Raw genomic sequence first — 12,892 nt, forward strand, 5'->3', positions numbered from 1 at the left:
CAAAACTGAAAATATTTAAAAATGCAAAAGGCAGTTTTAAACTGGATCCTATTCAATGTACCTGGGCAGTGGCAATTTTCCTATCAAAACTTTCTCATTCATATTCCTCATCCTATACAATGTGCTATACAATGGCCTGGTCTACACTGGGGCAGGAGGGGGGCGTAATCGATCTAAGTTACGCAACTTCAGCTACGTAAATAATGTAGCTGAAGTCGATGTACTTAGATCGACTTACTGTTGTCCTCACCACAGTAAGTCGACTGCTGCCACTCCCCTGTCAACTCTGCCTGCATCTCTCACCAAGCTGGAGTACAGGAGTCAACGGGAGAGTGCTCAGGGATCGATTTATCATGTCTAGACTAGATGCGATGAAATCGACCCCCACTGGATCGATCACCATCCGCCGAGCCGGCGGCTAGTGTAGACATACCCAATGTGTTGGTGTCTGTGCATGTTTGGGGAACTCAGCTATTCCTTATTTCCTTAAGGTGCAGCAAGAGAAAAGATTGTTTTGCACATGAAACAAATAAACTCTGAGATATCTTCCTATACAAAATCTTGGGCAATAAGGTGACTGGCTAACAGAGGTACAGATGGTTAGGTTGATGCATCTATACAACAGAAAAACTAGGTTAGAACCAAAGTTGCAGCCTGATAATCCCATTCCAGCCCTGACTGTAAGTAGGGTTGACACGTGATACACACTATTTCTAATATTGTGGGTGTCAAATAGGGGCAAAAGTCAAATGCAGTCAGTCATGTTATAACCCTTTAACTGCAATGTAGACAGGTCTTTAAGGTGCTCTGCTATTCCCACTAGACAAATGCAACTCCTAAGTGAAATGAAGTCTGAACTACCCTCTAGGTAGGGAGATTCAATATTACATATTTTATTTCTCAGAGACAGACAGAATGGTGGCCACCCTTAACAATTTTTTCAGCAGATTGTATATTGACAAATTATGTGATGCATGAGTTAGTCCTTAAAGTTAACTGGCCTTCATTTTTGAATTTGACCATTTTTGCTTCGAAAATTAGTTATATGCTCATTACCATGAACAGATGGGATTAGCATTGGTCACAGAACGGGAAGAGAGTCAATATTATTAATAGATTAAAGCCAGAGGGAACATTATGATTATCTAGTCTGCTCTCTGGCATAAAAAACCATCACAGAATTTCTCTGATTCCTGTATCAAACCCCAATAACATCTGTTTGAGAAAGAGCATATATTTTAGAACGACATTTATGCCTATCAAAAGATGGAGAATCTATCACATCCCTAGGTAAATTGTTCTAACAGTAAATTATGTTCACTTAAAAATGTGCACCTTATTTCTAGTCTGAAGTTGTCTAGCTTCAGTTTCCAACCATTATATTATACCTGGTCTACTAAATTAAAGAGCAATTGTCCAGTGTCCAATTAGCTGATAAACCAGAGGGGATTTAAGGGAAGGTCTCCTGTAAAGAAGCTTGGGGCTCCTAAAGTCTGATACAGTGGGGAAACAACCCCCTCCTTTCCCCAGCCTCCGTTAACTTTCATACGAGGGGTAGGCAACAGGGTCCCAGCAATGGCCTGGGACCAGTTGGGAAGGGGGAGTCTCAAATACATGGAAATAAAGGAAAGATGAAGACCTGAACTGTATTCATAGTTTCTAGGACTGGAAGGGACCTCGAGAGGTCATCGAGTCCAGTCCCCTGCCCTCATGGCAGGACCAATAACTGTCTAGACCATCCCTGATAGACATTTATCTAACCTACTTTTAAATATCTCCAGAGATGGAGATTCGACAATCTCCCTAGGCAATTTATTCCAGTGTTTAACTACCCTGACAGTTAGGAACTTTTTCCTAATGTCCAACCTAAACCTCCCTTGCCGCAGTTTAAGCCCATTGCTTCTTGTTCTATCCTTAGAGGCTAAGATGAACAAGTTTTCTCCTTCCTCCTTATGACATCCTTTTAGATGCCTGAAAACTGCTATCATGCCCCTCTCAGTCTTCTCTTTTCCAAACTAAATAAACCCAATAATGAGTGGAGTCCCGCATGGATCATTTCTGGGTCTGTTTCTATTCAATATCTTCATCAACGATTTAGATAATGGCACAGAGAATACTTATAAAGTTTGCGGACAATACCACGCTTGGAGGAGTTGCAAGTGCTTTGAAGAAGAGGATTATAATTCAAAATGATCTTAAGTAAATAGGAGGAAATTCAATAAGGACAAATACAAAGTACTCCATTTAGGAAGGAACAATCAGTTGCACACATACAAAATGGGAAATGACTGTGTAGGAAGGAGAGCTGCAGAAAGGGATCTGGGAGTCTTAGTGGACCACAAGCTGGGTAACAGTGTAACACTGTTGCAAAAAAAGTGAACGTCATTCTGGGATGTATTAGCAGGAGTGCTGTAAGTAAGACACAAGAAGTAATTTTTCCACTCTACTCCACACTGATTAGGCCTCAGCTGGAGTATTGTGTCCCGTTCTGGCCACCACATTTCAGGAAAGATGTGGAGAAATTGGAGAAAGCAAAGAGAAGAGCAACAAAAATGATTAAAAGTCTAGAGAATATGACCCATGAAGAAAGGCTGAAAGAATTGGGTTTGTTTAGTCTGGAAAAGAGAAGACTGGGAGGGGACATGATAACAGTTTTCAAGTATATAAAAGATTGTTACAAGGAGGGAGAAAAATTGTTCTTAACCGATAAGGATAGGACAAGAAGCAATGATCTTAAATTGCAGCAAGGGAGGTTTAGGTTGGACATTAGGAAAAACTTCTTTACTGCCAGGGTGGCTGACCACTAGAATAAATTGCCTAATGAAGTTGTGGAATCTCCATCACTGGAGATTTTTAAGAGCAGGTTAGACAAACACCTGTCAGGGATGGTCTAGATAATACTTAGTCCTGCCAGGGTGCAGGGGTCTGGACTAGATGACCTCTTGAGGTCCCTTCCAGTGCTATGATTATACGAATTAAAGTCACATTAGCATTTTAAAACTTTTATACAGGGAAGAGTGTTACTGTATAGGTAGATGTACCAAGATCAAATAAAGTTTAAGTTTTAATATCCAGTGCAGCCTTATAACTTATACTTGTGGGAAAATGACTGTGGATTGTGAGCTTTGTCACAGGTAGAAAAATATTATCCTTTATAAAAGAATCTATTTATGCATGGCTTAAGATGCTAATGAGATTTCTCTGGCCAGCATGGTTTCCCTTCTTTAAGATACCAGAATTCTATGTTTGTTTAAAATAATCTATAAAAGCAAAATCTTAGAAGCTAAAGCGCTTTAGAACTCTCTCTGAAACGTAAAACAAAATACATCTGTTAATGGATTTTAGCTAGACATTTACCTATAGCTAATCTTTAAATAATAGCAATTCACTGATAAAGATAGATGATCCTAGCTGGAAAAACAGTTTTCTCAACATATATATTCCTTGAGTATTTTAGACCATCACATCTGTTGTTTAGTGATCAGGGCTGTGAGTTGGTCATAATTTATTGGGAAATATCATGGTGAAAGAGTTGAGACATGGAAATGATGTTGAGTTAAAAACCATCAGCACTCACACTTTTTATTTTATACCCAACATAGCTTTTCAATCCACCTCCCTTTCAACTTTATTGCATAGGCAGTAGCAATTTCGATGTCAGAAAGTTCTCATAGAGCAGCTACTCTTCATGATTCTCCTAGCATGTATATGGCATTATTGTGATGAATGTGACTGAAATATCTACAGATATGAGAAACAAATATCACAGCACAGAGGATCATAGACTTTAAGGTCAGACGGGACCATTATGATCATCTAGTCTGACCTCCTACACAATGCAAGCCACAGAATCTCACCCAACCACTCCTGTATCAAACCTGTGTCTGAGCCACTGAAGTCCTCAAATCATGGTTTAAAGACTTCAAGGTGCAGAGAATCTTCCGGAAAGTGACCCGTGCCCCACGCTGCAGAGGAAGGCAAAAAAAACCCAGGGCTTCTGCTAGTCCGCTCTGGAGCAAAATTCCTTCCCGACCCCAAATATGGCGATCAGCTAAATCCTGAGCATGTGGGCAGGACTCACCAGCCAGACACCTAGGAAAGAATTCTCTGTAGTAACTCAGATACCACCCCATCTAACATCCCATCACAAGCCATTGGGCATATTTACCACTAGTAGTCTGTAGCAGGGTGCTTACCCTGCTCCTGCCCTGAAGGGCTTAGAACAGCCCTGGGGGAAGGTTGTGGCTGGGAGCTACTAAGCTGGGCTGATTAGGGAAAGTAGGCTCAGCTGTGGCCATGCCCCAGTCAAGCCCAGCTGGCCCCTAAAAGAGGCTGTGAGCCAGACACCCAATCTCAGCTGTAGACTGAGATGGGTCTGGCTGCAGGAAGCTAGAGACAGGGTACCTGAGTGAAGCAGGGCTCGGGAAAGGCTGGGGAGCTCCAGCCTGGAAAGCTCCAGGCTGTGGCCTAGCACAAGGCCAACAGGTACTGGAGGTTGCAGGGAGCAGCCCAGGGGTAGGCCAAGGCAGCGGGTCCAAACCCAGCCTTGCCAGTGATGAGAAGGCTGATACTGCAGTCTGCTCCAGTGCGTGGGGCTAGACAGTGACTGGCAGTAGCCATATACTGAGGCAAGGTGGGGATAGAGAGTGAGGGTTCCCCGAGACCCTGAGAGAAAGGGGATTACTGCCAGGGGGCAGCACCCCAGGTAAAAGGGCACCGGGTCCAGGGAGGGACACGGGGACAGAGGACAGGCGGATCACCAGCCTGCGGAGGGTGCTCCAGTGCTGAATCAAGCTAATTCCCAGGAGTCACCAACAGGAGGCACCGCAGGGGTGAGTCCACTCCTCTACATAGTCAAAGATGAATTAATTGCCAAAATTAGGCTACCCCATTATACCATCCCCTCCATAAACTTATCAAGCTTAGTCTTGAAACTAGGTATGTCTTTTGCCCCCACTACTCCCCTTGGAAGGCTGTTCCAGAACTTCACTCCTCTGTTGGTTAGAAACCTTTGTCTAATTTCAAGTCTAAACTTCCTGATAGCCAGTTTGTATCCATTTGGTCTTGTGTCCACACTGGTACTGAGCTTAAATAATTCCTCTTTCTCTCTGGTATTTATTCCTCTGATATATTTATAGAGATCAATCATATCTACATTTAAAAACTTATTAGAAAAATAGGTGATCTTATAGACCTTTGGGGAATTATTGTTCTCACTAGTCTACTATATTGTACCACCACTGTGTTGTCATTGACCTCCTGGTTCCCATCCAGTCCATGGTTGAACTCTGCAGTTCTCCATTATTACCTCTCAATATTCATCCACTTACCATACTATTCACCCATAGCATTCAAAAGAGTCTTAAGACCTTAAAAGTTGGGTATTTTTGTTGGGGACAAAACTGATATAATGGAAACCATGATTCCAATGTAAGTCAAAATAAAGGTCCAACCTCCCAAGGAGCTGATATGCATTGAAGTTAGCCCTACTGTAAATACACTTTAATTCAAATGAATATTTCCTCTCATGAAAGTAGGAGGTAGAAGAAGCAAGTATAGATTTGGGGAGAGATGTGGGCAATAAGACTAAGGAGAACATTACTAAATTGAATGGCCATATTAGCAACCACTGGCTGCAGCAAAACTAGGATCACATTCATCATTCAGATCACAGTTTGTCCCTCTTTTAAACAAGGAGAAATTTACCAGAATGATATACATTAACATAAGACCAAGCACCTTGACCATAGACTAGACAAAACTAATAGGCCAGAGATAACACACACATCCCATGCAGACCTAAAATGTACAGGGTAACATTTCAAAGATAATGGTGTAACTGAACTATTAAGCACAGTTGAGCCGATTTTAATAATGAAATTATTATGCTGCCCAGCTGCCACTGGAAGAGACAGGAATAAAGAAAGGCCTATCGGAGACAAACTTATATATTGCACAAGCCCAGAAATATATACTTACTACAAATCTACTGTTCACTTTTTCTAAAATTCTTTTTTCATTTAATGCCATCGATTCTCCTTTTCTCTTCTTTATTCTCTTTTTTTCTAGCTTTTTACAAGCATACATTTTTCCTGTTGCCCGCACTTGGCAAGCGCATACCTAATGGCAAGAGGAAATATGTCAGATGTACCAGGTTTTACACTGGAACAAAAACAGTTCTCTCTTTTTTTCTAATCCCCTTGGGAGCCCTGAAGACAAGTAAAATACAGGAGAACCAATTAAAACTGTTTCATGGGTGGACACACTAGGTTGTTTGGTTTTGAGGTTGTTTTTTTGTAACAGTGGAAAAGAATTGTTACACGAACCAACTGTCTTGTTAGATGCAAGTGTTTAAAAGTAAAAATGCTGCCTTTTCAATTTAGATCAATTGTAATTCACCAATTTACCAATCAAATCTGTTATTTATTCAAGGAACGGAGAGTGTAAGTTACCTTTTCCCCCATGTTCCCTTTAAGGAGTTGCAAACACAAGTAGAGATCTCACAGTACTCACCTCTCCAAATCCTCCTTTGCCTAGTACTCGGTAATATCTAAATGTGTTCTTGGTTACTGGTTGCCTAATAGACAGAATGGAATAATTACTGGTCTCATTTCCAGCTATATTTTTTGTTTTTCTTTCAGAGCCCTGTTTGTTTCTGTTTCTTTCCTCTTGTCCAATATAACTTGCATGACCACCAGACTACACAATGCCTTTCCTTCACCTGAGTGGATGAAAGGATTAGCATACAAACTGAATACCAAAGGAAAGGTGCTTTTGTTCATGCCCACTGGCTCCCCCTTGTGGGCAGCAAGCAGTCGCTAGAAGCAGAATGAACAAAAATTTAGGGTCTATGCCACCGCCACGCATGTTGATTGTTCTTCTCATGCATGGTTTGTGAGGAGACAATGTTTCAAGCTGGGATTTTCAGGTGTTCACCACTGACTCAATTCTTTTCCCACTGAAACCAGTACAAGTTTTACCACCTTGCTTGTTCTGTGTTTCAGAAGCATTTGGTCTAGAGGTCTGAATATAAGTTTCCTAGTTTTCCTCCTGCATCTACCTCTAGTTTGCTTAAACAAAGATTTTTCCACTAATAGAAGCCTACAATGAAAATCATGGTTAGGCACCTAGGAGCCTAAAAGAGCAGCCTTGATTGTCAAGAGTACTGAACATCCAGCAAGTGCCATTGACCTCCATGGAACTTCTAGGTGACAGCTCTTCTGAAAAAATCAGGCCACTTATTTAATGGCTTAAAATATGGATTTAGGACCCTTAACATAGGCCCCTATTTTAAAAATCTAAGTCTCTACGGTTGGGCAAGTCACTTAACCTGTGCCTCAGTTAACCCACCTATAAAACCAGTTAATTACCTTACCATACAGTAGGCTTAATGATTAATATAATTGTATTATACAACACCCAAGGCCCCAATCAAGTTCAGAACCCCACTGGGAGCTATGCACTATACAAACAGACAGAAAGATTTTTAAGTTGTTAAATGTAAAATGCTTTGAGGTCATTAAACAGATGCTTTCATTATTAATATACATCTACCACAGCTCCACTTGTTTGCCATCTCATCAGCCCATTACATCTTGTCTTTTAGACTGTACGTTCTTTGAGGCAGGGAATGTCATTTACTATATTTGTACAATGGGGCCCCATGTTGGACAGCTTTTATGTACTACTGCAGTAAGTGTTAAATATAAAAATACCTTACCTTTCCAACCATTTCCACTGTAAAAAACGGGAGAAATAGATGCTTTTTTGATAAGCCTCAAAAGGTGCTCCACTTAAATAATCCTGGACAACCCTGCAAAAACAATCCACGTTTATGCTGGTAGACTGGTGCTATCAAGGATGAGAAGCTAACCACTTCACTAGACACCAATTTAGATGCATCAATTAATCTGTCAGGAGATGGAGTGAACATATTACTGCACTACACAATGAGTTTACTGTGCCTGCCTCAGAAAGAGTGAGCAGCTAGTACAATTCCATTGAGAACTGCACCTGTATGGTCTCTAGTGAGTGCAGAAGTAACATATCGTGCTTATTTTAGCAGGTTGGAAGTTTTAAAATAATTCTTGAGGAATTAGAGCTCAGAATGACTAACCCACAAGCAGAGCTACTTTTAAGGTGGTATGGGAGGTGAGACATGCCCCCCATAAGCATGGCCTGTTTGGGGATTGCATGTAGAGGCCTGCACTCCCTTCTCCAGTCAATCATAAGGAGATTCAATTTTGGGACAAGCGGTGAGGGTATCAGGTGTGGAGACAAAAACAGAAGCACTTCTCAGCAGCTTTCCAAGGACAGCCTGATCAGAGGATGTGGCTCACCTTGAGAGCTGGTATCACTGTCCTATCATGAGTATAGATGCAGCCATTTAAAAAGATATCTGTACATCAACAGGATGGTACTACTGAAAGAGGGATAAGATGGCAATTTAACTAGATCAAAAATCCTTGAAGTGCTCCCACTTCGCTTTTATTTTTTACCCACAAGCATTCCTTTCCCAGAAAGTCTCAATCACCTATACCTGTCCCAGAGATAGCATCAACATAAAGTTACTTTAGCTGCAGTTTGCAATCTCTGCCCATAATTGCTTTTAGAAACATTACCGAACAGTGCAATCTCCAGCTTCCCATCTACTCCTAAAATCTTGGTATCTGTGTAGTCAGGGAATGAGTTATCAGACCCAGCTCAGCAGGATACTATGCATCAGCTGCCATTTTACAACTGGAATAATTGACTGTTGCAGTTTCACTTACACAAAAACATCTCAGCTAACTGAGACACAGTCTATCAGGGTACATTATAATTGCCAAAAAACTTCATAGCAAAGTTAGACCGCTGAAGACTCACAAGACAACTGACAAACACATTTTAAATCAGAATTATATCAATGACACAAACAGAATAAAAGTATTTTGTGCCTTGAGATGAAAAAAACTCTTTAAAGCACAGACTGGTTTGACACAGTTAACCTGTTCAAAACAAGTACACTTAAAGGACTAATTGTTAATAGTTTAAACATGGATTTAAGGCAAAATTCTCCTTTTAAGATCAGTTTGGCACATTACAGAGAGACATTGTCTTTAAAATGTGATTGAGTATTCGATGATTTTTCCTGAATTCTTTTCAAGAATAATCCAGCTAGGCAGTGAGTGTGTTGAGAATGTTACTTATTGATACTAGACAATCATTTCACATGGGTTTTATCAAAACTGTTTAAGTGGTTTTGGAATACAAGTTCCATTGCTACGGTGACAGGGTTGCGATGCACAATTTTGCATCCACATCTTTCATTTACAGAATGCATGTAATTGTGCCCACTGAAATAAATGCCTTGTTTGGTGGGGAAAAAATAAAAGTCTCTCTGTGTCTATGCAGAGCAGACAGGGCCTCATTCTTAAAAGACCAATACAAAGTAATTGCCTAGCATACAAATTTATCTGCCTCAGAAGGATAGATAGGTAAGTGGACCCTTTCCTGGAATTTGAATTTCGATAATTAAAACCCACCCTTCAAACCTGATGGTTAGGCCTGTACACCACTTCCCTCAAACTAAGCAACAAAATGCAAGACAAGATAAAAAAAATGGGAAGGCCTCATCTTGCTGAACACAGACATTCACTGGAAGTCCAAAAAAAGAGGAGGTCATCTGTTTAATTTCTTAGTAGTGTGTATTCTGTGCATCCTTTTTTATCTCTTATTGTCAAATTATGCATAGTATTTAGTTTTCAATTGACGGGGAGGTGACTCAAGCTGTGACTCAAATGTTGCAGGCTTTTCGGCAGAATGATCAAGCATGCCTAGAAGAACCAGTAATATTAGAAGTGTAAAGTATCAGAGGGGTAGCCGTGTTAGTCTGGATCTGTAAAAGCAGCAAAGAGTCCTGTGGCACCTTATAGACTAACAGACGTTTTGGAGCATGAGCTTTCGAAAGAAGGAGAGAGAGTGATCGAATCTAAAATGGTAGGTCCACACTTCTGACAAACCGTAGCGACAGCTTCACGAAGCAAGAATGTGAGTGCGATGGATACACATAGCATTCACCAGAGCGACACTTCTTAGAGTGAGTATTACCATGTCAGGCTTGGCTTTTAGGCAGCCCATGCCAGTCTTGAATAACCACACATGCACCTCAGAAAGAAGAGTACTCAGATCCCTGTTACTCGCCATACCGTGTCGATATGCCCTCTACCATGGCGCATTCTCACCAGCGAGCGATCTTACATCATATCCATTGGTGGATGAGTCCAAAAGCTCACGAGTAGTGACGGCTACCTCTCCAAAATCCAGACATGGTTCTTGCTCTCTCATTTGAGCGTACACGCGATTTCTTTATCGATAAGCCAGTTGACACACGCGCGACTCTATCAAACAATCTCTAGGCCAAGTCATACCATGACTCCAAATCGAGACATTTATACTTTCCCCAACAGGGAGGTGATGAACTGGAAAACAGATATCCCACAGATGGCTAGACACTGTGTACTTCCGTATTAGATCAGACACGTTCACCTTACGCTACTTTAATACTCTCTGCATTCGCGAGAAAAATCCCAGATGACAGAATACCACAGTGTACCTTCCCATCATTGGCGCCTATCAGACCGGATATACAGTCACCAATCAAGTCACTAAATCCTTAACCATCTGACCAACGGCGCATTCCATCATGAGATCCATATCATCCCACATTGAATTTAACTCGCTGGACCAAGTGATCTCTCAATCACGTTCGACCAGAGGAGCGCCTGGATGGTGTATCACTATGCACGCAGTATTGATCTCTGCAACTGACCATTGCCCCCCGGCACTGCCATTGCCTGTCCCTGTATCCAAGGAATTACTTCCTTTTGCACAGCGAGTAAACAACCACACATTAGGGAGAAGCGGACGGGAGGTTACCGGCACAGACAACCATGCACGCTGATAAAGCATATTCCTCACCAGTACATGCACTACCGCCCATAGTACTCGAGGACAATCCATGCATCAACCTCGATAGCCCAGACTCTGCCCACATATCTACAGTCAGCACCCCATCACAGGACCTAACGCAGATCAGCCACAGCCACACTGGGTTCATTCACCTGACCCACCAACGGTAACTATAGCCAGCATCATAGCAGCAATGCCCCTCTGCTATTGTACACTCGGCCAAACTGGACAGTCTCTCGGAAAAGGATAAATGGACACAAATCAGATATAGGAATGGCAATATACAAAACCTGTAGGAGAGCACTTAACCTCCTGGCCACACAATATCAGATCTTAAGGTGGCCATCCTCAGCAAGAAAAAAAACTTCAGGACCAACTTGAAAAGAGAAACTGCTGAGCTTCAGTTCATCTGCAATTTGATCACATCAGCTCAGGATTAAACAAAGACTGTAATGGCTTGCCAACTACAAAACCAGTTTTCTCTTCCCTTTGTTTTCAACACCTCAGCTGCTAGAACAGGGCCTCATCCTCCCTGATTGAAACTCGCTTATATCTCTAGCCTGGCTTTTGCTTGCATATATATACCTGCCCAGGAAATTTCACTACATGCATCCCGTGAAAGTGGGTATTCACCCACGAAGCTCATGCTTCCACAAAACGTTCCTGATTACGTGACTAAATGAAGGTGACCACAGGACTTCTTTTCGCTCTTTCTATTAGAAGTGTAAGGCATACTAGGAAACATGAACATTTGTAAATACTGTACCAACTCCTTTTGAGAAGAGTCACTTTGCCTGGTGTAGTTAAGTCTGAAATTTACTTATTTACACTTCCTTTTTATAAAAGAAAGAATAGTTTCTCTCCTTAACTGACAGTACAAAAAAAATAAGAGCCTCCTACAAACAGAGGGGAAAAAACAATGAAACTATACAGATATAAGTAAACACTGGATAACGAGAAATAGTTGCTCTCTAATCTAATTATCAGCTAGAAAAAAACTTAGTTCTTACCATTATAATGGGTACATAAAAAATGTCAGGGAAGTAGATGTGATTTTTTTTCTTAAATCTGATTTTTTTTTTAAAGAATGCAGTAAAAATCCGCAATACTTCCCTATCAACTTTCATTGTTCACAAGAAGAAAAGAATTAAGAGAAATAGGAAAGGCAGGTTTAACAAAGCATGCAGGCAGACTCTGCTGAACATCGAACAGCCACTAAAGACTCAAGTTGGAACATTGTTACTCAGAACGCTCTGACCTCCATAAGATATTGTTGAAGAACAGGAGCCTTTATTCCCTTCACAACCTTTTCTCAACAAATAATATGGGATTTCATACGACGCTAAATTCCAAGAAAGTTAGTTTATGTCATCCCTGAAAGTTCAAAGAAAATTTGTCCTAAACCACACTAAATGCTAGGATCATTTTTTAATTTTAAATTGATGAGTACTGCCACCCTCCGACGACTCCCCTTCCACCAGCAACTCAGAGGTACCGTCAGATCGTGAATGCATAGTGAGGAAGGCCTTCAGTCCTCATCAAACCTGTGTCCTACAAAACGGAAACCATTTTTGCCTAGGTGAAGGTCTTTCATAGCTTCCATCAGACCAATCTATTCTGATACTGCTGCTTTGGTTTCAGTAGAGGTTATAAGTTGCTCACCATGCTCATCACGAGGCAGGCCCACTAGTGGGTTCTAAAGAAGCAATCAGATTTTACTGTCCTTGAAGTGATCAAGCTCAGCTTCCAAGAATCATAACCATCTTGTCCTTATTTGTCTGCTATCTTGAGAATCAGAGCGCTTCAAAGGACAACATCAATGCCTACTTGAGCGCTGGCAATGATAATTAGTGTTGAGCCAATCTGTCGCTGAAAATTGTTAATGACCGTCCTGCTGTGCAAGGCATTTGAGACTTGCAATCCTTTTTAAACAGGCTGCTCT

At 41.3% G+C, this 12,892-nt stretch overlaps 1 protein-coding gene across 2 annotated transcripts in view; it reads right to left on the reverse strand.

The window, feature by feature from the left end:
• Positions 1 to 12,892, reverse strand: part of GRK4 (G protein-coupled receptor kinase 4) — a 118,292-nt gene that overhangs the window by 27,967 nt on the left and 77,433 nt on the right. For both annotated transcript variants that reach the window (XM_032781020.2, XM_032781021.2), the window contains exons 6-8: positions 7,721 to 7,813; positions 6,514 to 6,577; positions 5,980 to 6,120 (exon numbers count right to left, since the gene is read on the reverse strand). In XM_032781020.2, coding sequence (XP_032636911.1) covers positions 5,980 to 6,120; positions 6,514 to 6,577; positions 7,721 to 7,813 — 298 coding nt within the window. The remainder of the gene's footprint in view (positions 1 to 5,979; positions 6,121 to 6,513; positions 6,578 to 7,720; positions 7,814 to 12,892) is intronic.

This window comes from Chelonoidis abingdonii, chromosome 5 (genome assembly GCF_003597395.2).
Source record: "Chelonoidis abingdonii isolate Lonesome George chromosome 5, CheloAbing_2.0, whole genome shotgun sequence".
Lineage (NCBI taxonomy): Eukaryota > Metazoa > Chordata > Testudines > Testudinidae > Chelonoidis > Chelonoidis abingdonii.